This window comes from Cynocephalus volans, chromosome 14 (genome assembly GCF_027409185.1).
Source record: "Cynocephalus volans isolate mCynVol1 chromosome 14, mCynVol1.pri, whole genome shotgun sequence".
Taxonomy (NCBI): Eukaryota; Metazoa; Chordata; class Mammalia; order Dermoptera; family Cynocephalidae; genus Cynocephalus; species Cynocephalus volans.
In genome coordinates, this window is record NC_084473.1 from 90,302,764 (window position 1) to 90,328,853 (window position 26,090).

Sequence of the window (26,090 nt, forward strand, 5' to 3'; positions counted from 1 at the left end):
AGCTAATAATCCAACACAGAACTGAAAGAAAACACAAAAAACCCACACACCAAAGTTCTGATATTAACCAGTAACAGTCTACCACCACCAAAGAACACCTAGAAAACCTAGAAGGACCAGAAACCCCCAACTCCCAAGGGTTCCCAAGCCAGGAAGGGGAGGGCCCAGGGCCTGAGCACTGTCCCCTCAAGCCCTCATCCAGCCCAACAACACCGGATATGCCCAGGCTCCCAAGCTGGGGTGGGGGGGCCTCAGCCACACCATGTTCCCCCCAAAGTCCACATCCAGTCCAGCCAGGACCATGCTGCCACCAGAGGCCCCCTGAGCTCCCCTGCTAGAATGAGGTGGGTGCCATGGGCCTTGACCACGCCCCCTCCCTCCCTCCTCCTCCTCCCATCCTATCCCTTTCCCTTTCCCCTCTCCCAATCTCCCCCAACTGCTCCACAACATCTTAGAATGTAATAATAATAATAAATTAATTTGGGGGAAAAAAAGAATTCAAAATGACCTTCCTGGAAACACACATGCTCCACCTCCCTCTGTCCCTGCTTGCGGCTCCCCTCCTTGCTGCTCTACGGTCACTGCCAATCTCCTGCTCAGGCTGCTTCCACCAATGGAAGTTGTGCAGGAAGGCCTACGAGTGAGTGCCTGAAGAACTAAAGCCTTCCTGGTTCAACTGCCTTCTCCTGGGTCAGAGGCACCACAAGGCACTGACCTTGGCATCATGGTCGTTTCCTCCTGTTTGCTACATACCAATCCAGACCCATGACTTTCTAAGATTGGCTCTTTCCAAGCTTAAGTCATTCCTGGAGCAAAGGGAGAAGGTAAGTAGGGCAGGCATCACGCTCTGTCTTCATTTTCTGACTTGCCAGAGGGTCCCTTAAGGAGAATCTTGCTTCAGTCCACTCACACCCTTCCCTAAGCCAGTGTGAAGCTTCCCATAGTACAAGCAGGAAAAGAATACTACGTACCCCAAACAGAGCATTACTTAAAACCCTAAAAACAGGTTCAAGTTGGCAATGGCAACAAGGAGCACAGCTCTGAAGAAAGGCGTGGTAAGTCATACATGTTTCCACATTCTGTACTGGCTCCATCTGCACACGCACCGGAGCGCCTGCTGACACATCTGACACGGCAAGGCAGATAAAGCGCAGGCTTTGAAAAAAGTCTTCAGTAAAAAAGGATGAAGGAAACGTCTGCTTCCAGCCAAGATAAAGTATCAACAGCCAGATGATTTACCCTCCCACCTAAACAAATAAAACTAGACAAAACATACAAAAGAGTTTCAGACACAAGGCAGTGAAGAGAGGTGAAGAGAGGTGAAGAGTCAACAGCAAATACTGAATGCCTTCACCGAGACACCACGCATACCAACACCCTCTAAACCCCTACGGCTCCCTTCCCCCATGCCAGACAAAAATAGGTCGGCCCCAAACAGCTCTGAAACACACTGATGGGAAATCTAAAGACGTTTCTACCTATGCTGCGAATGGACAGCATCAGTCTCCACAGCTGCGACATCTTTTATGAGCACGAAAGTCACTTCATAGAATACTGAAATTTAATATCGGTACGTTTCACATTTAGCTCTAAAAGTCCTAACATATTTTTTGCTTTTTTTTTTTTTCATTTCTATTTCACTTTAAATTCTCATTCCAGGATTCAACATTGGCTTTTCTCACCTTACTCCTTTCAGTTAAAATTTATCAGAGGTTTAAAACCATGTAGGTATGTACCTCAAACTGTGTTAAAGCACATGTGCGTGAGAGTGAGAAAGAACAATTCTCAGGGAAAGGTGCTCATATACAGCAAAATGCTGCCAGCCATAGTTTAAGAAATGTGAAATGACTGAGGAATCATTGTGTACATCTTAAACCAGAAGCAATCCATTACATGACAAATATATAGGAGCTTAAATGAAATAAAGTTTTTTTATACTGAGGTTGCAGCTTCAGTTTAATACTCCATAATTTAATAAACTATGCCTAGAGTTTCAGCTTTGTGTCCCATTAGTTATAAAGTTACACATTCTTCTCATTATAAATGTGCACTTACATCCTCATACAATCTAAAAACGCTGTGATGACACAATTACTTAAAAGACTACCCAATGATGTAATGTGAACCATAATCTGAAACCCAATTTCATAAACTACTCCAGAGCACCAGAGGAAGAATAAAGTAAAAATTAGTCTCACTACAGAACTACTAAAAATACTATTAAAAATGCCCACATGGAAGCATAATTTCGATAGTTTCAAAATAAAGAAAAACGTATTACCACTCTTAACCTAAGATGACTTATCTCATCCAAATCTTCAACTACAAATGATAAATTCATCTGAGGCCGCTGATAACCACTATAGAAGCTTTTAGAAATTAAGTTTTCATATGTATTTTTCAAATATCAAAAACAAAGGGAATTTGTGCTGGTTTTGTTTTTTGAATGCCCAATTACAGAAAAAGTGTGAAAAAAAATGATTGTACCACTCCAGAGCGACAGATTATTATGAAGAAAAAGTAGCCTATAAATAATTTTAATTAGTTATAAGTACAAACTGGGTGTTTTCTCGAAAATATAAATGAAGAAAAGTTCCTGAATTAAAACTCTTTAAACGTTATCTTCTAAATTAACATTTTAAAATTAATTCCTAAACAGTAATTATCTAATATAGAGGGAAGATAAACAAATCTCAGGATTATAAACACAGGGCCACTCTCCAATGATAGTTTGAAAGATACTGAGATATATAAATTAATGTTTTTACTTCATATTCAAAGTAAAACCTAGTTTCTAAACATAAAATAGTAAGGTATGAGTTCAAATACTGTTCCTTCAACACGAATTGTCTAAGCTGTATTAGCTATGTACTCTATGTTGTAATTACAGTCCCAGAAATCAGTCACACAGAATGAATGAAACTCACATGTTCCATAAAAATGAAATGCCCTGGCCATAAATATCACTGATGACATAAAAGCAAATACAGTCACTCCATAAATCCAGATTACGAAGCAGATAAGCCTTAGATCGTATAAAACTGCAAAAGGAAGTGCTCGTTTGGGCTTTTATAACAGGAAAACGTTTGACTCTGTCATCTGTATCTTACTGTCTTCCTCCTCACTTTTCTAATCTCTAAAACGTAAAGCAAAACAACTTATGTGCACAACATCCAGCAATATTCAGCTTTTAACTGTAAAGCTATTTATGCGGGAAATAACAGTGAAACACCAGATTTGGGAGGAAAGGGCGCTGTGTCCTGGGGGAGACAGCATGGGATAGGCATTACATATGAAAGCCTTCATCTTCTGCATCCTCCCGCATACAAAGCTCCAGAGCCACGGAGTATCCAAACCGTCTGAGGAAAGACAAATATTTAGATTCCCAAGGTCCAGGCTGAATCATCACATACTCAGAAACATACGTTTTAAAGGGTCAGGGATTAAAACTAAGAAGAGCTAAAAAATCTTTCCGAACCGCGAGATCATGTGAGGGTAACTCCTAGCACTTCCTTTCGTTTAAAAACATCTGAGTAAACTCTCCAGGAAACACAGCACAAAACGAAGAATCCTGAAAACATGCAACTAGGAACAACAGCCAGCGACCACGGGATGGTCTTTCTAAGGCGGGCTTAGCTTCATCGAGAGAAGATGAATCGGACATTTGTGGCTGGTCGTGGGGAGAACACGAACACCCACACCCACACCCACACCCACACGCGAAGCCGCGCTTTATCTTCGTTAGAAATAGTAACGGTCAAAGGGATCAAAACGTTAGGAGAGGAGGGGGGCGGGGGAGGCAGAGAACAGACAGAATCCAGTTTCAAACCAGGCCGGTGGGGGCTGCAGGGAAGAGACCAGAGAGAAATGGGCTTCGGTTCCCAACTGTCACAAGCGCCAGGCATCACAAAAGACCAACACAACCCCCCCCCCACACACACACACCAGGACATATATAAATAGACCCCGCAAGGTCTTCCCCGGGCCGGCCACTGGGACGCGGCGCAGCCGGACCCGGCGCTCTCCAGGAGAGACTCCATGTGCAGCAACCACGCCGTCGGGAGAGCAGCGACAGAGCCAGCCGGGCACTTTCCACGGCGACATTTATCCCGCACTTTTGCAGAGACTGAGTTCCAGGATGCGGCTGGGAGAGGGAAGGGGCTGGAGGGAAGAGAAGGATGGGGAACTGAGAGCGGAAGGGGTAGGAGAGGGAAGGAGGCCGGGAGGGAGCAGGCAGCAGGGGACGGGAGGGGGAGGGGTAGAAAGGGCGAGAACCGGGGGCGGGAGGCTCGCGGGAGGCGGCGCGGGGAAGCCGGCGCCGAGGGGCCTGCAAGGGGAGAAGCCGGCGCCTGCGGTGTCGGCAGAGCCGGCGGCGGGGAGAGCAGGTCGGGGTGCGAGGGACGCCTGCGAGGAGGACGCCCGCGGCCGGGGCGCGGGTGCGGCCGAGCGCGCTCCTGAGGGAGGGACGGGTGTCCGGGCATGTCGCGGGCTCCACACGTCGCCAGGGCAGAGACGGCGGCTGAAGCGCGAGGGGCCCCGAAACAGAACGTCCCCGCCGACCGTCTCGTCACCGAAAGCCGGACCCACGCACACCGCACCCGAGCGCCCCGCCACGCCCGCCCGGACTCACCCTCAGAGCCGCCGCTGCCGCGCCCGGCCTTGTAGCTCCGACTCCCGAGCCCGCTGCCCGCGGCTACCGCCCTGGCCGCTCCTGAGTCCTGGAAAGTGAAGCCACCACCTCCGGGAGCCGCCGCCGCCTCTGCCCGTCCGTCCGCGCGCGCGCGCGCGCGCGACCCCACGTCGGCTGCGGCCCCGGGCGCCTCCCCGTCCGCCCCCCGCCCCGCCCCTCTCAACACGCGGGGTCAGGACCCGAGCGCGGGGTTCCAGGAGTCAGCTCAGCGCTGGGCGGGAGGAAGCGAGTTGTCACCTGCTGTCCCCATCCCAGGAACCTTCGATGCCCCAAAGCTAGATGGAATAGGAATTCCTGTGATGCACCCAGATTCTGCTTTTCAACCACATGTTAAAATAGGGTCAAAAGGGGCCGACCCCGTGGCTAAGCACTAAGAATTCAACATAAGCTGGGCCATTCCTGTTCTCAAAGAGCTCAGAGTGTGCCATAGAAGACAGAAGGGCAGGAGGGTCCCAGTGCATAGTGGCACATGGAAAAATGTTACACATCACCATTAAAGCTCAAGGGGCCAGGGCTGTTGTCGCTTCCCCGGGGAATGACATGGTGGTTTTCTGCAATGGAAAGCCTTTGGCTTACCAACTACCTTTACTTGGTTCTCTCAGGATGAGCTGCAGGGTGGCAAGAAGGCAGAGTGAGAACCTAATTGCTCTGCACAAGGACATGCTAAGAAGCAGGTGTCTGTGGGCAGAGAAGATGTCCCAGGATGGGAGGGATGAGGGGCGGGGGAATGTAAGGTGGAAAAGGTTGGAAGGGAGAAGGCAGGAAACGAAGGGAGGAATAGGGCCAAATGAGCAGAGGATATGAACACAGACAATCTCCTAAGACAAAAATACAAACTGTAAGCAAGTGCAAAAATGTTTCTTCCTAGGTAAAGGTGTGCAGGGCAGAGACTTCTAGTGGCTGCTCCTACTCTGCCAGGATTCTGAGTTGCTCCACTGCCACCCCAGGGGCGACTCCTGATGAACTCAGGCCATCACAGTGGTCCAACCTCCAGGACAGTGATTAGCTAAGAAATGAGACAGTGCTCAAAACAAGGAAGGTTATCTCTTGTGGGGTGCATTTAGGAGGTGCTGCAGCTGGAATGGCACACAAGAAGTTAGCTGAGAAAGCAGAAATGGGGGTGTAGCTCCAACAGTTAAATGTGTGGGCGGGTCGCCCAGTCCTGTGGCAATGGATGTAACCAGGCCTTGACTCCCCCTATGCCTGTGCTCTGCCCATGGGATGGCTGAGTCTGCTGGCTTGTGGGACTCCTTGCTTCCCACTGTAGTATAAGTGTGACATGGTCAGTCACCCAAAGGATGTCCTTGGTGGAAGATTAGGGTGCACAAATTCTGCAGGGGTCTACGGTGCCAGATCGTCATCTTTTAGAAGAGAGCCATTTGACAGGTACTGTATGTAGAGGAAGCCCCCTCTGTGAGTCAGGCAGTGTGTCAGGAACCAGGGTCCCACAGTGGGTCCTGAGAGCCACTTGTCCACTTACTTCTCCATTTCCAAGTAAATGGGAAGATGGATATGGTGAATTCCTCAGGGGCCAATTACAATCTGGACTATAGGGCCTGAGATCACTGAAGGGCCAAGAAAAGCTTGAGTCAAGTACCCTCCCACGGCTGCCAAGAGTGGGTGGGGAGAGAAACTGAGGGCCTGGGTCTCCCATGATGTCCGAACACTCACAGTAAGTCCACAGACAGTGTCAGAAGAAAGAGAGAGGTTTGCATGTGTTACACACGGGCATGATTATGAAGCAAAGGGTGGCCATCAGAGTCTCCTGCACTATTTGTTTATGGCCACAGTCACAATCTTGTCAGGAACCTTTCTCAACTCGAGAGAGAGAATGGGGTGCAAATGTGGTCAGCCTTGATGTTGTAAGGTAGAGTATGCAGAGAAGTAACTTGTAAGAAGAGGTACTATCAAAACTCAGTGCAAAAAGGTAAATAAAAATTATGCGCACTAACAGGAGGTTGCAGGAGACTCTTGACCCCTGAGGAGAGAGAAGGGGGCAGAGGTGACTGCACGGCTCCAACTGCGAGGCAGATGCCCAACAGTTGCTCAATTTTCTGAGACTAGCCTTAGTTAGAAAACAGGCCCAGATTTCTCAGACTTGCAGCCATCTCCAGAAGCAGTGAGGAATAGGCGTCAATGACCCCTAATCTCTTTACCCAGACATTGGTCCCTTACATAGGTAACATTTTCTTTTGGAATCAGGCAGCAAGTCTCTACGCAGAAATGCAAAGGTATTGCCAATCTTCCGATCAAACTCACAGCAAGGGAAGGAACTCACCCAACTTCCCACTTAAGGCAGAAATGCCCGACCTGTGCTTCCTGGGTTCTCCTCCCCTTCAGTCACTGCACTGATCCAGAACATTAGGCAAAGCTTTTGTCTGCCCAGCCTCTGTTGTCCCTTCTCTGAGCTACATCACCCCAGTTATTCTTCAGCAGTCACCCACTCCCTCACCCCAAACCACGTGGTTCTGGTTGGTGACCCTGCCCCAGAAGACACCAACTGGACAGGGCCAATCCTTGTCCCTGGCCCCAGTGACCACTTCAAGGAAGGGCAATGGCCAGCTGGGTCAGTGAGGGTGGCCTGGGCCAGGCTGGAAAGCAAAGAGGGTCACACTCCTCCTACATGGTTTCTGAGCTGTTGGACATGCACCTGGAGCTCTGAAGGCCATGAGAGGGACAGGAGCTGTCTGAGCATGAGGAGAGCAGAGCTGGGGATTCCTGACAGCGTCACCCCAGCACCTGGATTCCAGCCTCTGCACCTGAAGCCAGTGTGAGCATTTTTGACTCTGCAACTGAAACAGGAGTGGCTACTTATGCTAACTGGGTGCTTTTGGTTGCAAGCAACAGAAAACCAAGTTCCATTTACCTGAATGGTAAAGGAGACGTACTACCTTAAGGAGTTGGGGAGGCCAGATTTGGGGCAGGCTTCAGGAAAGGTTTGACTCTGTGGCTCAAGGATGTCCTCAAAGCTTAGTGGCTCTCTGCTCTGCCTCTGTGGGTCAATTCATCCTCGGGCTGGCTTCCTTCATGGTGACACCAGGGCTAGCTTCACATTCAAACTCCACCCTGTCCAAAATGAGAGGTGTGCCCCTCCGACAGATCTCTCAAATAAGTACGAAAGCGTCTTTCCCAGGAGTACCCAAAAAACCCTCACATCTCCTTGACTATTCCTGAACCAACTCCCATGGCCAGAGGGCTGCCATGCCTGGAGTGGCTTCCTCTAGGGGTTATGAGACAACCCCTATGGCGAGGTGACTGGCTGGCTTTCCCCAAATCACACAACCTGTGAGAGAGGGGCGTGTGTCCAAGTGGAAAGCTAGGTAATGCTGGGAGGGGGGCACGATATGAGGCCAGGACCTCCTTCACTACAACTGCTCCTGATGAGGAAGTCAAGGCAAGTGTGACCACTCCACCATCTTCTCTAAGTGGACTTCTCACATTACATTAGTAAACAGAATTCAGCATTATCAAAACCTGCAGATCCCACCTCTTAACCACCTGTCCTCTCTACAGTTTTCACCAGAATGATTCTTTTCTTAAACTTCACTGTTACCATCTTTAACTGTTAAATGAATTAAAAATCATGCCACCAATAACATTTCTGGGACCTAGAGTCCCATGACGGTGAACAAGGAACACAGGGTCTCTGCTTCTTACAAGCAAGTGTTTTACTCATTTCACTTGAGATCTGTGTGTGTCTCTCTCTCTCTCTGTGTGTGTTTCTGTCTGTCTCTATCTGTGTGTCTGTCTGTATTTGTGTGTGTGTGTGTGTCTGTCTGTCTGTCTCTCTCTCTCTCTGTGTCTGTCTGTCTTTGTGTGTGTGTGTGTCTGTCTGTCTGTCTCTGTCTGTGTGTGTGTGTGTACCCTGAGCAGGTACCAGTTGGTTCATGGGCTGCAGGCTGAGCAGGGGCAGGAAGCAGGATGGGGGTTGGAATGGGGTCACGTTCATGACAAGGTCAGCACCTGAGGGACCCCAGAGGCAGCACCCAACCATACCCAGGGGAAGGAGAGTCCCCTAAAACTACTGGGTGCTATTACCCCCAAGAGGACACCATGGAGTAAGCTAGGGGGTGCCCATCTGCTGCCCTACATGGGACTTCACTGATGCCAGCCAAGTAGGACAGCCACGTGGGAGGGGGAAGGGCACTGTCACAATGCATCAACATCGGAGGTCCCCACTTCCTTCTCCCCAAAGACCTGGCTTTTCGAAGGAACGTGGAAGAACGGGACTGTAAAGACCTCTTTTCTACCTGACGGCCATGCACTACCCAGCATCAACCGGAATCTCGCCCCTCTCTCTCAAACCCTTCCAGTGCTTCCGAAGGTTTAAGTGTTCTATCTTCAATGTTTCTCCTTCACATTTGTTTGAAAGAGCATATACATCCCAAACAAAACGTCCTTATATCAGGATACTTCAAAAATTTCATGGAAAGATTCATATTATCTTTTAACTCTATTTTTCCACAAACTTTCTGAAGTACCGTTTTATCTCCAAACTAAGAGAGCAATTATATATTTATTTTCTCTTTGAGCTAATGTTCCCCATAATCATTCTCGACTGCTAAATTATTAAAGGTCTTCACAAGGGGGAATCACACATGCTCATTTGTAGTTTGCTGCTACACGGACATAAAGAAAAAAAATCCAAAGTCTGGGCATTACTTGTTCTCCCCGAATTGGACTCACCAAATCCTGGAAGTGATAAAGGTGCTGCAACAGGTCCCTGAGTACCCACTGAGGATGCGTTCAGAGAGCGTGAGTCATCTCAGAGTGACACAGCTGCTGCAGAAGCCACTAACTACATGGGAAAGCAGGTGGGTGAAATCCCAAGGGCTAGGAAAAATTCCTAAAGCCTTGGGAGGGGACACAGAAACTGTGGGTGATTTTAAAAGAAGGGGGCAAAGTGCTGTGAGTGGCGCATCTGTCCTACCGCTACGCTTCTGTCCTGGTAAAATGGGGTTCTGTGACCCCTAGAGGCCCAGCAGCACCCGCTGACCACCGTCCAGCCTTCCTCACCAAGTCTCTGAACTTGGGGTTTTTTCCAACACTTGCATTCTTACTTCATAATGGAAGTTAGTGGAAAAGTAGCACAGTTTTGGACAATAAATCAGAGTGGTCATTGTGACTGACTGCTTAAGAAAAAGGAACATCTTCCAGAAGAAAAAGTAGGGTTCTGCAGCCAAAATGCCCAGGCCCACTGCCACCTCCCCACATGGCCAGGTAGAAAACAAACTAGATGGGACTGCATGAATTTAGCAGGACAACACCTATATTTACAAAATAGGAAATTATCTGCCTGATATATGCATACATGTAATGTCATCCAACCACAAAAAGAAACAAAGTACTGATATTACATGGTAGTTGGTAGTTGTCGAATTGCTACAACTTGAATGAACCTCACAAACATTACCCCAAGTGAAAGAAGCCAGACACAAAAGGTCACCTATTGTAACATTCTATATGAAATGTCCAGAATAGGCAAAGCCATTGAGACTGAAAGCAGATCAGTGGTTGCCAGGGGATTAAGTGAAGGGGACTAGAGAGTGATTAGTTCATGGGTACAGGGTGTTTTTCTGGGGTGATGAAAAAAGTTTTGGAACTAGATAGAAGTGATGGCTCCACAACATCGTGTATACACTAAATGTCACTGAATTGTACGAAGTGGCTAACTGTATGTTATGTGCGTTTCACCTCTTCTCTCAGAGAAGAGAGAAAAAGGAAAGAAATAAGGAGAAAGAGAGGGAGGGAAAGAAGAGAGAGAGAAAAAGAAACTATCTGCGTGAACATGTATTGCAGGGATGTCATTATGGGAGCTCCCCCATACACAGGCCACCTGAGACAGGATAAGACACGACCGGTGTTTCTCAGCCAGGCCATTGGCATTTGGGGCAGGACAGTATTCACTGGGTGACCACCTCATGCCCATGAGAAGCAGCAAATGCCAGCAGCACCCTCATTCACAATGAAAACCCAAACACACCCACACATTCCCTGCTGCCCTGGGAGGAAGCACTGACTTCATCAAAACATGGCCCCTCAAAGGACGGACAGCCAAGTGGTCAGAGCACAAACTCTGGGTCCAGGACACCCCCTTTGAATCTCATCTCTCCCACCCCTCTTCTGGTGACTTTGGGCAAGTTACTTGACATCTGTATGCCCCCATTTCTTCATATGGAGAAGTGGGAAAATAATAGTGCCAAATAGTGGGGATATTATTAAGAACAAGATAGTTAATACACTAAAAAGAAGATCTGGCACAGAGTACATGCTCAATACATTTTTTAGCTAATAAAAAAATTGCATATATTTATGGTATACAACACTATGTTTTGATATATGTGTATATTATGAAATGCTAAATCAAGCTACTTAACATATCATTTCCTCACATACTTACCTTTTTGTGTGTGTGGCGAGAACACTTAAAATCTACTTGCAATTTTCAAGAACACCATACATTGTTGTTAACTATAGTCACCATATTGTACAATAGAGTTCCTGATCTTATTTCTCCTAACTGAAATTTGGTATCTGTTGTGCCACGGCTGTGGCCTGGAATCCTCACAGCATCCATTGTCTAGCTCTTAATCCTGTTCGTGATGCCAATTGTAAAGCTAGGCGACCACGCTAGTTGTCGTGCTCTTTTACCTGCCGGTAATCCTGCCGACTGGGCCGATTGTTGAGCCAGGGCTGGGTCTGGAGCTCACAGACCCCTCAAGCCCATTGTCCAGACTGGGTCACAAATCCTTCATATGCCGGGCTGGGTCACCAGACACCTTCACGCAGGTCTATGAGCTAGGTAACCAGCCAAAAGGTCCTTGGAGCCATAGGTTGGAAAGCATGGCTGTGCGGGGCAGATGCCCAAGGCCGATGCCCACCCACCTGCTTCACAAAACTAACTCTCTCTGTCTCTCTCTCTCTCTCTCTCTGTCTCAAGAACACAAGAATAGCAACAAAACTAAAAGGATTCATTGGTGCACATGCGCACTAACTCCACACACACACACACACACACACACAATTTGCTTACAAAGGATGCTGAACCACACCCAGCTGGACCCGAGGCAAGGGCCCTGACCAAACTATTCTATTTTCCCAACAGTATCCTCTGACTAACATCTCGCTACTCTGCCCCCAACCCCCAGCCTTCCAAGACCACTTTCTTCTCTCTGCTCCTACAAGGCCAACTTTTTCAGATTCCACATGTAAGTAAGATTGTGCAGTATTTGTCTTTTTGTGCCTGGCTTATTTCATTTAGCAAAATGTCCTCTATAGTTATCCACGGTGTCACCAACAACAGGATTTCCTTCTTTTTAAAGGCTGACTAGTAATCCTTTGTGTATATACCACATTTCCCTATATATTCATCTGTCAATGGACACTTAGGTTGCTTCCATATCTTGGCTACTGTGAATAATGCTGCAATGAACATGGAAGTACAAATACCTCTTCAATATACTGATTTCATTTTCTTTGGATATACAACCAAAAGTGAAATTACTGGATCATACGATAGTTCTATTTCAAGTTTTTGAGGAATCTCCACACTGCTGCTTATAGTGGCTGTGCTAGTTAGAGTCCCACCCACAATGCACAAGCATTCCCTTTCTTCCATATCCTCACCAACACTTGCTATCTCTTGTCTTTTTGATAATAGCCATTCCAACAGGTGTGAGGTGATATCTCATTGTGGTTTTAATTTGCATTTCCCAAATGATTAATGATGTTGAGCAGTTTTTCATATACCTGTTGGCCATATGTACGTCTTCTTTTAAGAAATGTCTGTTCAGGCCCTTTGTCTATTTTTTAATTGGGTTATTTATTTTCTTACTATTGAGTTGTTTGAGCTCCTTATATATTTTGAGTAGTAACCCCTTGTCAGATGTATGGTTCACAAGTATTTTCTCCTGTTCCACAGGTTGTCTCTTCACTCTGTTGATTATTTCCTTTGCTCTGCAGAAGCTTTTTCATTTGATGCAATCTCATTTGCCTATTTTTGTTTTTGTTGCCTGTGTTTTGGGGTCATTTCCAAAAAAATCTTTGGTCAAACCAATGCCAAGAAGCTTTTCCCTATGTTTTCTTCTAGTAGACTTAAGTTTTCTGTCTTCTGTATAAGTCTTCAATTCACTGTGAGTTGATCTTCGTATGTGCTCAATAAATTTAGCGATGGTATTATTATTATTGAGAGTACAGGAAAGCCCTAAACCTCTTTGTGATACAAAAGTAACTGGGAGCATTCGCAAAACTCACCTACCTTTCATCTTTTACTTTTCACTGCCCATGTTCTAGAAGTGGTTGGAGCATGCAAGTGGGGTGAGGAAGGGCTCCCAGGAGCTCTGCCACCCAAGGGCATCAGGACTCAAGGCATCAAGAGGCATCAAAACTTTCCGCCCATCCCTCAAAGCAAATGGTCATAACACATCACCCCAGAACGTCCCAAGGGAAGAGGGAAATAAGGAAACTTTCTACATGCATAGTCAACAATCCTTTTTCCAATATACAATTTTTTTTAAGGTTGAGGAAACTAATCTAAGAGGTTGACAGTGCCCCTTAATAATGTCACATGGTGGACATAGCACAAAGCAGTACTATAATTGTCTTAATGCCTAGACCTGGGAAGAGATGCTCTTGAAATATTTAAATGTTCTCAAAATAATTAAAGAGCCTTTACAGAATTGCCCATATCAAAAACATGCTTTGTTCTCATGTGATTTTTTTTAAAAAAAATCAACATACTGTCATGATTTTAGCTGGTGGATACGCATAAGAGAAGACAGGAACAGCTGTCGTGGAGGGCCCTGGGACTCTCTGCCCACCGTGCTGTGTTTCCTTCTAGGAGTGAAAGCCCTGCTAGATGGTTATTACACAGGCAGGGGCACGGAGTCTGACAAGGCCCTTGAAATATGCTGTCCCTTGCAGGTTTGTGGGACTAATTAACAAGAGAATGTGCAAAACTCTTTCTGCCCTCTCCTTTCCCACTGCTGGTGACATACACAAGAAAAACCACAAGCCCACCGATCCCTTGCATTCCTTCGGTTTACACTTTCTCTGAGCACTTGAATGCAACAACGTGGAAGGAAGCCACATATAAGAAGGTGGTTAGACCAAATGCCTTAGGGGTCTCTTCCAGTCCCAAGGGTTTTGATTTCATGTCTCTTCATTTCTGCCCATGTATTCAGCACAAACTCTCTGAGATCCTACTGGATGACAACCCACCATGCTGGGCTTGGAGATCCAGCACTTCTCGAGAAATGACTTTCCAATTGAGGGCAGAGGTAGAGACTTCTATTTAAATTTAACACACATGCAAGTTCTTGTTCTTACTCTTACTCTGTAACATTCTCCACTTGGGGTGAATTGTGTCACCCCCATCCCTAGTACCTCAGAATGTGACTGGATTTGGAGATAAGGGCTTTACAAGGATAATTTAGTTAAAATGGGGGCCCTAATTCATTACAACTTGGCCTCCTTATAAAAAGTGGGAATTTGGAGACAAACAGGTACAGAGTGAACAGTAGGTGAGGACACAGGACACCATCTACAAGCCAAGAAGGGAAGCCCAGAACAGATCCTTCCCTCACAGCCCTCAGAAGAAACTCATCCTACCAACACCATGATCTTGAACTTCTGGTCTCCAGAACTCTTAGACAATAAATTTACGTCATTTACTCCAAAGTCACACATTGGAAATGACTGCTCTGGGGATCTGAAGACCAGAGGTCTCATCTTAGCTTTACCACTCCAAGCCTGGTGAACCCAAGCAAGCCACTTTTCCCTGAGCCTTTGTTTCCTCCTTTACAAATGGGCAAGTTGACCCCAAGAGTCCCCTCCAACATGAACAACCGATGATTCCATGGCCCCCCTGGACTGGGCCAAGAACTAACTGCCACGTCAGCTACAATCTAACAATGTTCTGACTCTGAGAAATTCCCAAGTTCCAGCATCGAAACAAATGGACATCCCCAGTATTCCTCTGGCCCTAGCCACATTAGACTGTGACTTTCCAAAGAACAGGGCCAGTGGATCCCCCACTCTCAAGTCCTCAGTGCCGGCTGACAGAGGCCCTGACACAAGCTTCTTCTTGGAGCATTCTTAACACTCTCAACTGCTTGTCCAGAGGTCTGGACCCTAGACCCAAGAAACATCATAAAACTTGGCATTAGAGTTTGCAAATACAAAAGCCACATCTTAAACATCACAAATTAGAACTGTGGTTTGGCAAAATATTTTTGTGCTCCTTTAAGGACCTGAAACTCCAAGAATAGTAGAAAACAGAATGTCTGGGATATTTATATACAGGTTAAGAGTCTCTAATCCAAAAATCCAAACTCCTAAACTTTTTGAGTGCTAACATGACACTCAAAGGAAATGCTCATTGGAGCATTCTGCAAATGTATTCTCCAAATATTCCCAAATCTGAAAACATCCTAAATCCAAAATACTTTCCAAGCATTTTGGATAAGGGGTACTCAACCTGTATTTTAATGGGGAGAAGAGAATGACAAAGTTGACTGTGGGACCGCAGGCCGCCAGAGTCATCCGACAGCCATGTTACACATGGTGTAGACAGCTGGAAGCCAGGAGTCATCTCGTGCACGCACCTGTCTCCAGAGGCCTGACGCAATACCTCAGACAATGAAGAGACCAACACTAGAATTTTGATTAGACTCAACACATCCACAATTCACCTCAATTTAAAATTGCCTCACATAGTCTTGGTAGCAATAAAACCGCAGCCTTTGGAAGATAATCTGGTCCTATCTTTCAGTATTTGCCATGTGGATATTCTTTGTCCCATCAGTGTCACCTCTAGGCCCAAACCCAGAGAAATCTCTGAAGGACACCAGGATGCTCACTGCAGCATTGTGTAGGACAGCACAACCTGGACACAACCTGAGTGTCCACCCGTGGGGCACGGGGTAAATACATGATGGTAAAATCATAATGGATGCAGCTTTTAAAAAGAATGAGACGGTCCTCTCTACCCTGACATGGAAATAGAGGTCTGCAGGTTTCTAGATATCAGAGCAGATTTAAACACAGGTGTTCGGACAGCGCAACGGGACCTGAGCTGAGGGACAGGAAAGTGCAGCCTCAAGACCCCGTGTCATTCCGCTTTCTCGCTCTCTTTCCCTGGGATCCAGAACCTCCGCCCTCCTTTTAGGTGCACTGGCTGGGGAGAGGCTGTGGCGGGAGCGGGAGCACGCCGGCAGCGGCTCAAGCGGGGCAGAGGCTGCAGCGGGATCAGGAGCGGGCGGGCAGCGGCCGGAGCCGGGCAGAGCCTGCAGGGGGATCGGGAGCGCGCAGGCAGCGGCTCCAGCAGGCCAGAGGCTGCAGCCAGATCGGGAGAGCGGGGACAGCGGCTGAGCGGTGCAGAGGCTGCAGCGCGATCGGGAGTGCGCAGGCAGCGGATCGAGCGGGACAGAGGCTGGAGCGGGAGCAGGAGGGCGCAGGCAACAGCTGGAGCTGGGCAAAGGCGGAGGCGGGAGCGGGAGCGTGAGCGTCGGGGCAGCGGCGGGAGAGGGGCAGAGGCTCGAGAGGGGCAGAGGCTGCAGCTAGATCGGGAGTGGGCGGGCAGCGGCTCTAGCGGGGCAGAGGCTGCAGCGGGAGCGGGAGGGCGTGGGCAACAGCTGGAGCTGGGCAAAGGCGGCGGTGGGGAGCGGGAGCATGAGAGCGTGGGCAACAGCTGGAGCTGGGCAAAGACTGCGGCGGGAGCGGGAGCGCGCGGGCAGCAGCTGGAACGGGGCAGAGGCTGCAGCGGGAGCAGGAGCAGGAGCGTGCGTGCAGTGGCTCCAACGGGGGAGAGGCTGCAGTGGGATCAGGAGCACGCAGGGCAGCGGCTCTAGAGGGACAGAGGTAGCAGTGGGATCGGGAGCGCGCATGCAGTGGCTGGAGTGGGGCAGAGGCTGCAGCGGGATCGGGAGCGTGCAGGCAGATGCTTAAACGGGACAGAGGCTGCAGCGGGATCGGGAGCGCGCGGGCAGCGGCACCAGTAGGGCTCAGGCTGCAGCGGGTTCCGGAGAGCGCGGGCAGCGGCTCCAGCCGGGCAGAGGCTGCAGCGCGATTGGGAGCATGCGGGCAGCTGCTCGAGTGGGGCAGAGGCTGCAGCGGGATCGGGAACGCGCGGGCAGTGGCTCCAGCTGGGCAGAGGCTGCAGCCTGAGCGGGAGAGCGCGGGCAGCCGCTCGAGAGAGGCAGAGGCTGCAGCGGGACCGTGAGCGCGGGCAGCGGCTTCAGCAGGGCAAAAGCTGCAGCGGGATCCGGAGCAAGCGGGCAGCAGCTGTAGCGGAGCAGAGGCTGGAGCAGGAGCAGGAGGGCGCGGGCAACAGCTGGAGCTGGGCAAAGGCGGAGGCGGGAGCGGGAGCCTAAGCGTGGGGGAAGCGGCTCGAGAGGGGCACAGGCTCGAGAGGAGCAGAGGCTGCAGCGGGAACGGGAGGGCGCGGGCAGCGGCTCGAACGGGGCAGACGCTGCAGTGGGATCGGCAGCGCGCGAGCAGCGGCTCGAGAGGGACAGAGGTTGCAGTGGGATACGCAGCGCGCATGCAGTGGCTGGAGCGGGGCAGAGGCTGCAGCGGGATCAGGAGTCGGCGGGCAGCGGCTCGAGTGGGCAGAGCCTGCAGGGGGAGCGGGAGAGCACGGGCATCGGCTCCAGCCGGGCAGAGGCTGCAGGGGGATCAGGAGCGCGCAGGCAGAGGCTCGAGCAGGGCAGAGGCTGCAGTGAGATCGGGAGCGCGCGGGCAGTGGCTCCAGTGGGGCAAAGGCTTAAGCCAGATAGGGAGAGCAGCAGCAGCGGCTGAGCGGTGCAGAGGCTGCAGCGCGATCGGGAGTGCGCAGGCAGCGGCACGAGCAGGACAGAGGCTGCAGCGGGATCGGGAGCGCGGGGGCAGTGGCTCCAGCAGGACAGAGGCTGAAGCGGGTTCCGGAGCGCGCGGGGAGCGGCTCCAGCCGGGCAAAGGCTGCAGCAAGATCCGGAGCGTGCGGGCATCCGCTGGAGCGAGGCAGGGGCTGCAGCGGGATCGTGAGCACGGGCAGCGGCTCCAGCAGGGCAAAAGCTGCAGCCGGATCGGGAGCAAGCGGGCAGCAGCTGTAGCGGAGCAGAGGCTGGAGCGGGAGCAGGAGGGCGCCGGCAACAGCTGGAACTGGGCAAAGGCGGAGGCGGGAGCGGGAGAGTGAGCGTGGGGGCAGCTGCGGGATAGGGGCAGAGGCTCCAGAGGGGCAGAGGCTGCAGCGGGAGCGGGAGGGCGTGGGCAAAGCTGGAGCTGGGCAAAGGCTGCGGTGGGGCGGGAGCAGGAGGGGGTGGGAAACAGCTCGAGCTGGGCAAAGACTGCGGCGGGAGCTGGAGCGCTAGCGTGAGGGCAGAAGCTCCAGCGGGGCAGAGGCTGCAGCGGGATCGGGAGGAGGAGGGCAGTGGCTCAAACTGGGCAGAGGCTGCAGCGGGATCGGGAGCGCCAGGGCAGCGGCTCGAGCCATGCAGAGGCTGCAGCGCGATCAGGAGCGCGAGGCAGCACCTCGAACGGGGCAGAGGCTGCAGCGGGAGCAGGAGCGGGAGCGTGCATGCAGCGGCTGCAGCGGGGCAGCAGCTGCTTCGGGAGCGGGTGCGCACGGGCAGTGGCTGGAAAGGGGCAGAGGCTGGAAAGGGGCAGCGGCTGCATAGGGAGCGGGAGCTGGCGGCAGCAGCTCCAATGGGCCGACGCTGCAGTGGGATCGGGAGCACGCGGGCAGCGGCTCTAGCGGGGCAGAGGCTGCAGCGGAGCGGTAGCGCTGGAGCGCTCAGGAGGCCGCTGCAGCGCTGACGCTCCTCAGAAGCAGCTGGACTCTCCTACCTGCGGCTGCAGGAATCTGTGGCAACACGTTGCTTTGGTGGAAGAATGTGAAGCAAGTTGAGCTTCACAGGGACACTAACTGCAGAAGAAGTGCTTCAGCAGCCACTTCAGATGACTGTGGAGGGTCTTTGATGCTGCACCAAAACTCAACGACAAATACTAGGTTTTTAAAGGCCAAGAAGCTTTAGAGAAGAAACTTTCCAGAAAAATGGCTTTGGTTTGAGGAGAACACCCGTGAACAAAGAAAAACGGAAGCACTCCCCTCAGGACAACCTCGGGATACGTCACTTCACAGACTCGGCTGGAGGTTTTTACCCACATGGGCCCGGCCTCTTCTTCTGTCTGTCTCTGAATCTGCCTGAGAAAAGATCTGCAGATGGTTATGGCCACTGCCTCATTTCCAGTTTCCAATATTCTGCAAGTTTCTTTCTTGGCCAATTCTAATCTGGAAGAAGAGACGGAAGGGAACTCTGGAAAATGTAATTAATTCCCAGCTTAGCTGCACTGACAGAGTACAAAGCACCAGAGTGTAATGCCACATACTGTCTTTTTTCTAAGGCATAAATATGAGACTTACCAAATTATTTTCGAGATAAGAAATATCAAAGAATTTTCTAGAGAATTTCCCCTATTCTACAAAAAAAAATTTTTTTTTTTTGCAAAAACTGAGAAGAAAATCTCATTTATTTTGTTAATGCATACCACCCATATAGGCGCTATAGAGTTGAATGATTTTTTTTTCCCCAAGGATTAAAGTTCTTAACGTTGCGGTCACATGGAAATCATCCTTAATTTTAACCTAAAGATTGACTGGTGCATATTCTTCAGATATTTCAAGCAAAAATTAGCAGTAATGTATTATTTTTATCATCAGAAAAACGTTAACTGTCAATTACACACACACATGCATAATTATATAATACACACATCTCCATGTACGGCGGCACTTCACAAAGCTCAGGGAAGATTCATATTATCTTTCAATTCTATTTTTCCACAAACATTTTGAAGTTCTCAGATACCCATATATGCAGGATGTTATATGGCTTTTTACCTGTATACAGTGCTCACTGTTTTCTATTCATAAAAAATTTAAATTAGAACCATAGAAGCATCATTATACCCTCCTTACAGGTTTCTTTCTAGATAGTAAAGGTCTATGAAACACATAAACACTGGTTAATAATATGCTTCATCTTCTTATCATATCTTCTCACCACAGACTTTTTCATTGCAGCATGGACAGAGGCTTAGATTTCATGTTTTAAGAGCATAAAAATATCCATCGACAGCAAGTTTTTATAAATAGAGGGTCTTGAAGGGTCTTAGATCCACAATTTCTTTTGGTAATTTTAAAAGATTATTATTATTTTTAACGGACACCTAATAACTGTACATATTTATGGGGTACATTGTGATTTTTTTTAATTAAAAACCTAGCTGATTTTATTATTATTATCAATACCAAGCAAGTCTTTAAATCAATGAAAATTTAATTAAGCATAAAGTTACTTTCACATTTGTCTACAACCGTAGTAAATACAGTTCTTGGCATAAAGACACAGCCCTTGGAGTTTAAAACATCCCCAACTGCAAGATAACCTAAATAAATTTCCCATTATTGTTTATGTAATAGTGGGTTAGTTAATCAAATTAAAATAATTATACAATCTAGGATAAAATAAAATGGAAATAATTTACTCACGAAATTCATATTTAAATCATCTTTATTTACAAAATAGTATCCTGAGAATTATAATTCCATTAAGCTTCAATTTGAGCAAAAATTGTAGTTACTTAAACTGAAAATGAAAGATAAGTCAAAACTATTTATGAAGAGAGACCAAAAATATCATCAGGTTTCTTGCTGTGCTTCTGGATTTCAGGAGCAGGCTCATTTGAGCACGGAATCGACCCTGAAGGGAACTCACCCCTACTTTCAGAATGTGGGGGTGGAGGTGACAATCCAGCTCCTAGAGGAACATAAGGAGGAAATCCCCTCAGTGAATAGACATTTCTCATTGCAAATGGAGGTGGTGGCTGGACAGAGAAATCCCTTGGTAGAAAATAATTTTGAGGAGCTCCATACATGCTTCCTGGAGGAGGTGGAGGAAAAAGAGGTTCTCTTCTCATGAATGGACCCCTCCTATCCACTGGAAACAATGGACCTCTGATTGCAGGAAAAGGTGGAGGAGCAAAGCCAGGGCCACTTGCTTCCCTTTCAGCAGGCACAGATGAATGAGGCACATTTACATTACCAAGGTCGTCTTTGGTTTCATTTCTGCTGGATTCCGTTTGTGAGGGCTTTGGCCCATCCACTTTATCCAAAGAAGCCAGGTTAAAACTTCTGAGTTCTGCTGGGCCAGACGGTCCACCAGGATTAGGATCAAAGCCGTCTTGCCTTTGTGGAAGAAGAGCTGGATCAGAACATGGGTGGCCTGGTGGAGGGATCATCATCCTTCGGTGTTGTTCCCACGGAGGTGACAGGAACCCAGATGGAGGTGGTGGCTGCACAGGGAAATCCCTTGGGAGATAATAATTTTGAGGAGCTCCATACATGCTTCCTGGAGGAGGTGGAGGAAAAGGAGGTTCTCTTCTCATGAATGGACCCCTCCTATCCACTGGAAACAATGGACCTCTGATTGCAGGAAAAGGTGGAGGAGCAAAGCCAGGGCCACTTGCTTCCCTTTCAGCAGGCACAGATGAATGAGGCACATTTACATTACCAAGGTCGTCTTTGGTATCATTTCTGCTGGATTCCGTTTGTGAGGGCTTTGGCCCATCCACTTTATCCAAAGAAGGCAGATTCAAACTTCTGAGTTCTGCTGGTCCAGACGGTCCACCAGGATCAATATCAAATCCGTCTTGCCTTTGTGGAAGAAGAGCTGGATCAGAACATGGGTGGCCTGGTGGAGGAATCATCATCCTTCGGTGTTGTTCCCACGGAGGTGACAGGAACCCAGATGGAGGTGGTGGCTGCACAGGGAAATCCCTTGGGAGATAATAATTTTGAGGAGCTCCATACATGCTTCCTGGAGGAGGTGGAGGAAAAGGAGGTTCTCTTCTCATGAATGGACCCCTCCTATCTACTGGAAACAATGGACCTCTGATTGCAGGAAAAGGTGGAGGAGCAAAGCCAGGGCCACTTGCTTCCCTTTCAGCAGGCACAGATGAATGAGGCACATTTACATTACCAAGGTCGTCTTTGGTATCATTTCTGCTGGATTCCGTTTGTGAGGGCTTTGGCCCATCCACTTTATCCAAAGAAGCCAGGTTAAAACTTCTGAGCTCTGCTGGGCCAGACGGTCCACCAGGATCAGGATCAAATCCGTCTTGCCTTTGTGGAAGAAGAGCTGGATCAGAACATGGGTGGCCTGGTGGGGGAATCATCATCCTTCGGTGTTGTTCCCACGGAGGTGACAGGAACCCAGATGGAGGTGGTGGCTGCACAGGGAAATCCCTTGGGAGATAATAATTTTGAGGAGCTCCATACATGCTTCCTGGAGGAGGTGGAGGAAAAGGAGGTTCTCTTCTCATGAATGGACCCCTCCTATCCACTGGAAACAATGGACCTCTGATTGCAGGAAAAGGTGGAGGAGCAAAGCCAGGGCCACTTGCTTCCCTTTCAGCAGGCACAGATGAGTGAGGCACATTTACATTACCAAGGTCGTCTTTGGTTTCATTTCTGCTGGATTCCGTTTGTGAGGGCTTTGGCCCATCCACTTTATCCAAAGAAACCAGGTTAAAACTTCTGAGTTCTGCTGGGCCAGATGGTCCACCAGGATTAGAATCAAAACCGTCTTGCCTTCGTGGAAGAAGAGCTGGATCAGAACATGGGTGGCCTGGTGGAGGGATCCTCATCCTCCGGTGCTGTTCCCACGGAGGTGACAGGTACCCAGATGGTGCTCCATGAGAATCGGTTAACCTATCACAGCCCGATTCTCCTCTTTCATTGGTCATCTGGTGATCCAGAGTATTCTCTGGGCCTCTTGAGCCTCTTCCTCCTCCTCGCCCTGGAGTCAAAGGTGCGAGTCTGAGTGGAGAGAGAAAAGCTCTCGTTTCGGATGAAGGTCGACCCACTGGTGAGGCACCACATGGGGAATGCTCTCTGCCAAATGCTGTCTTTGGAACATCAACTACATATGGATCTTTTTTGAAAAGTTCAAATTTAAACTCTTTTTCAGCTAATTTTTGTCTCTTGGAAACATTTACTTTCCTTAAATACCTGAGGTGTCTTTCAGCAGTCTCAGCTGCCACCCAGCTGCCATGCGCTTCTTTCTCATAGGAAGTCATCTGCCCTTGATAAGAACGAACGCTTCTCTCCAATTCTTCTTCTGCATCTCTGGCTCTCCTTCTGTAGGTCTCCAGTTCCTCAGCTGCATGGCTCATCTTCTCTTCTACTTTGGAAAGTTTCTCCTCCTTCTCTAACCGGTCCTTTTCCTCTGCTATTAACTTCCTGTGGAGTTTCATTCCATTTTCTTGATACAGTTCAGTCATTCCTTTAAGTTTCTGCCGAAGCTTCTGATTTTCACTTTCCAACTGTGTGTTTTCTGACTGTAAAGATGCTTGTTCAGTCTGGAGATTTGTAATATGCTCTATAAGCTCTTCCTTTGTTTTATCTACTTCAGACAACTCAGGGTAAATTTGGTTTCTTTCTCCTTCTAGGGTTTTGAAAGAAGCATTTAACTTAGCAGTGTGAATCAGTTTCTTCAAAGCTCCTTTTGGCAGATCATCTAAGCGAGCACCATTTTGTGATTCACTCTTCATCTGCAATTCCAAGTCATCAGCCATCATGTCTTCTCCAAGCACAGCAGCCCAGTCTGTCATCTTGAGCAAGCGTTCAGACAGAGACTTGATGTGATTTTCTTTATCACTCAGAACTCGTTCTGCCTGGACTTTGGAGTTTTCAAATATTATTTTCTGTTTATGAAGTTCACTCACTTGTTCTTTCAATACTTCCGCTTCTTGTAAAAGCTGTTTCTGGCTTTCCTGAAGTTGGGAATTTTCATTCAAGGCGTCTTTTATTGCCACCTTCAGACGTTCTTCATTCATTTGAAATATTTTGCAGATTAGTTTGGCTTCAGCTACTTGTGACTGGATGGATTTCGATTCATCTTCTAGGGACTGTATCCTTTTTGAAATATCCGCCATCAATTCATCTTGCTCACAATGTTTAGATTTCTGTTCCTTTAATTCTTTTGCTAGAAAGACTATTTCATCCTCAAGTTTAGATTTGGAGCTGCTCAGCTTTTCATAGGTTGCCTCCAAGCTTTGTGCTTCTGTTGACCCCTTCTCAAAGCTGGCATCCTTCACAGCTGACTCCAAGCCTTCATACTCCTCTTGAACAACGCAAAGTTTGTCAAGTAGTTTACATTTTTCTTCAATTAGTCCAGAAAGCTTTTCAGCAAGCTTTTTCTCTCTTCTTACATAAAGCCGGCTTCTCACCGATCGAACACTTCTCCACAAAAACAAGAGAATCAAAAATCCAGTAAGAGCCGCACATGTCACCAGTTCCCACGGAAAACCAGGGCCCGGTCTCAGGTCTTCAGGCAATGCTGCCACAGTCCTGCACAGCTTTCCCAGGACCAGCCCCAAGTACGGCTGAGGGGCAGCCCCGGGCACCTCCATGGCGCCGAGGCTGCTCCGGCTGTGGCCACAGTAGCCACGGCCTGGCCGGGCCACCACCAGCAGCTGAGACAGCTCTGCGTTCTGTCGGGAACGCGAACCGGCCCCGGCGACAGCAGCAGACACAGCGCAGCCGGCCTTGAGGGGAGCGGGGGAGCACTGGCGCCCACCGGCCTCAGGCGTCCCCCACGCGCACCATGGTAACCAGGCCCCTTTGTGACGTCACTTCCGCCACGCGGTTCCGGAGCCTGCCCCGCGCGAGCCTGTGACACACGCTGTCCTAGCCACCCCCACCTCGGCTTGGTTTTGGCCGGGCCACCGCTGGATTTGAATCCATGTTTATAATGATGAAATCTGGGTAATCAGCATACTCATCACTCAAATATTTGTCATTTCTTTGTGCTGGGAAAATTCAAAATCCTCTCTTTTAGCTATTTGAAATTATCTAATAAATGCGTGCTGACTCTAGCCACCTTACAAAGCTGTAGATCAGTACAAATAGTTCCTCCTGTCCAGCTGCAACTTTGTATCTGTAACCTCTGCCTTTCCCCTCCTCGCCCTACCCTTCCCAGCCTCTAGTGACCACTATTCTGCTACTTCTAGGAGATCAACTTTTCCTTTGGCAATTTTTTAAAGGAAATTTTGCGATTTTAATTTCTTTCAGAGGAGCATCCTTCCTTAGATATCTGCCAAGGAACAAAAGTGTTTTCTTTGGACTAACTTTGCCAAAATAGCCGTAGAATGTGGCAATGGGAAGAGGCCTGAGACACTCTGGGCTTCAGCTGGCCCAACGCTTTCTTTATAGGTAATGAAGCAAAGGTCTACAGTAAGTGCACTACTTGTCCAGGGCTGTTTAGCTATTTAGTGGCAGAAGTGTGTTGTATTTCGGGATCTGCTGGATGTCAGTGAAATGCTCTTTGTTTAAAAAACACTTTATTGAGGAATATTTTATATACCTTGTAATCCACCCATTTCAGGTATGCAATTCAATGAGTTCTAGTAAGTTCATCAAGTTGTGCAGCCATCACCACAAATCAGTTTTAGAACATTTTCACCACACCAATAAGATCTCCTGTACCCATTTATTCTTTTTTCCCCCCAATTTTATTGGTTATGAATATTCACGGGATGCAAGGCTGATTGTCACCGTTCATACCCAAGCTGTGATGGCCAGATTCATACTGGCCACATGACCGTTACATTTATTGTATCACCTTTATTGACTTTCATATGTTGAACCATCCTTGTATCCCTTGGCATGAATCCCACTTCAGGTGCCTGAAACCTCTGCCAAGTTTCTCTTTTTGGTGCCCATAGGAGCCAGCCTGTGCCGCTGGTTCCCATGGAAACAGATCCCTGAGACACACCCTGCCTTGCAGCACGCACAAAGCGCTTGCTCGCCCTTTGCCTTTTCTTTTTTGTTTTTTTAGCCAGCCAGTTAGTTCCAACTTTCAGGACCCCAGGGGAATAAAATGAGGACTGTTCCAGAGGGGAGGCAGCTGCCCAGGTGTCTGGCCCAAGCTCCCAGCCCACCCTGCCCCCTGGGGAAAGGGGGGGCAAGCCTCAGGTCAGGGCACAGCTCCCCAGGAGCCCCTCGGCCTTTCAAGGCCAGGACAGCCCTGCTCCTTTGGCTCCCAGCACACTTCCAGGAGCAGGGACGCGCTGAGCGTTTTGAGTCTTCACGGTGGACTTGGGAGGAAGGTGTCTTTATCTCACTCTATGGATGATGACAGTGAGACCCAGAAAAGTAAAAGGGTTTGCCCAAGTCACAGGCTAGAAAGTGACAAAGCCGGGACATAAAGCCTGTTCCTTTCATCCCAAAGCGAGCATGGCGGTCAAGATGCACCCCAACCGATGACACACCCATGTTTCATACGTCAGCTTGGAGACTTGCTGATCACACTGCCCAGGACAGGCCTGGCCTTCCTTACTGTGTGAACTGAAAAGGTAG

General features: G+C 48.7%; 2 protein-coding genes across 2 annotated transcripts in view; both read right to left on the reverse strand.

Moving 5' to 3' along the window:
• LOC134363166 (ribonuclease H-like) overlaps positions 1 to 26,090 on the reverse strand; it is a 307,348-nt gene that overhangs the window by 57,726 nt on the left and 223,532 nt on the right. The gene's annotated exons all lie outside the window — the stretch shown is intronic.
• Positions 20,370 to 24,142, reverse strand: LOC134363387 (melanoma inhibitory activity protein 2-like). The gene is given in 3 exon segments (XM_063078990.1): positions 20,370 to 20,395; positions 20,398 to 20,554; positions 21,965 to 24,142. Coding segments are annotated over 3 exon segments (2,361 nt in total).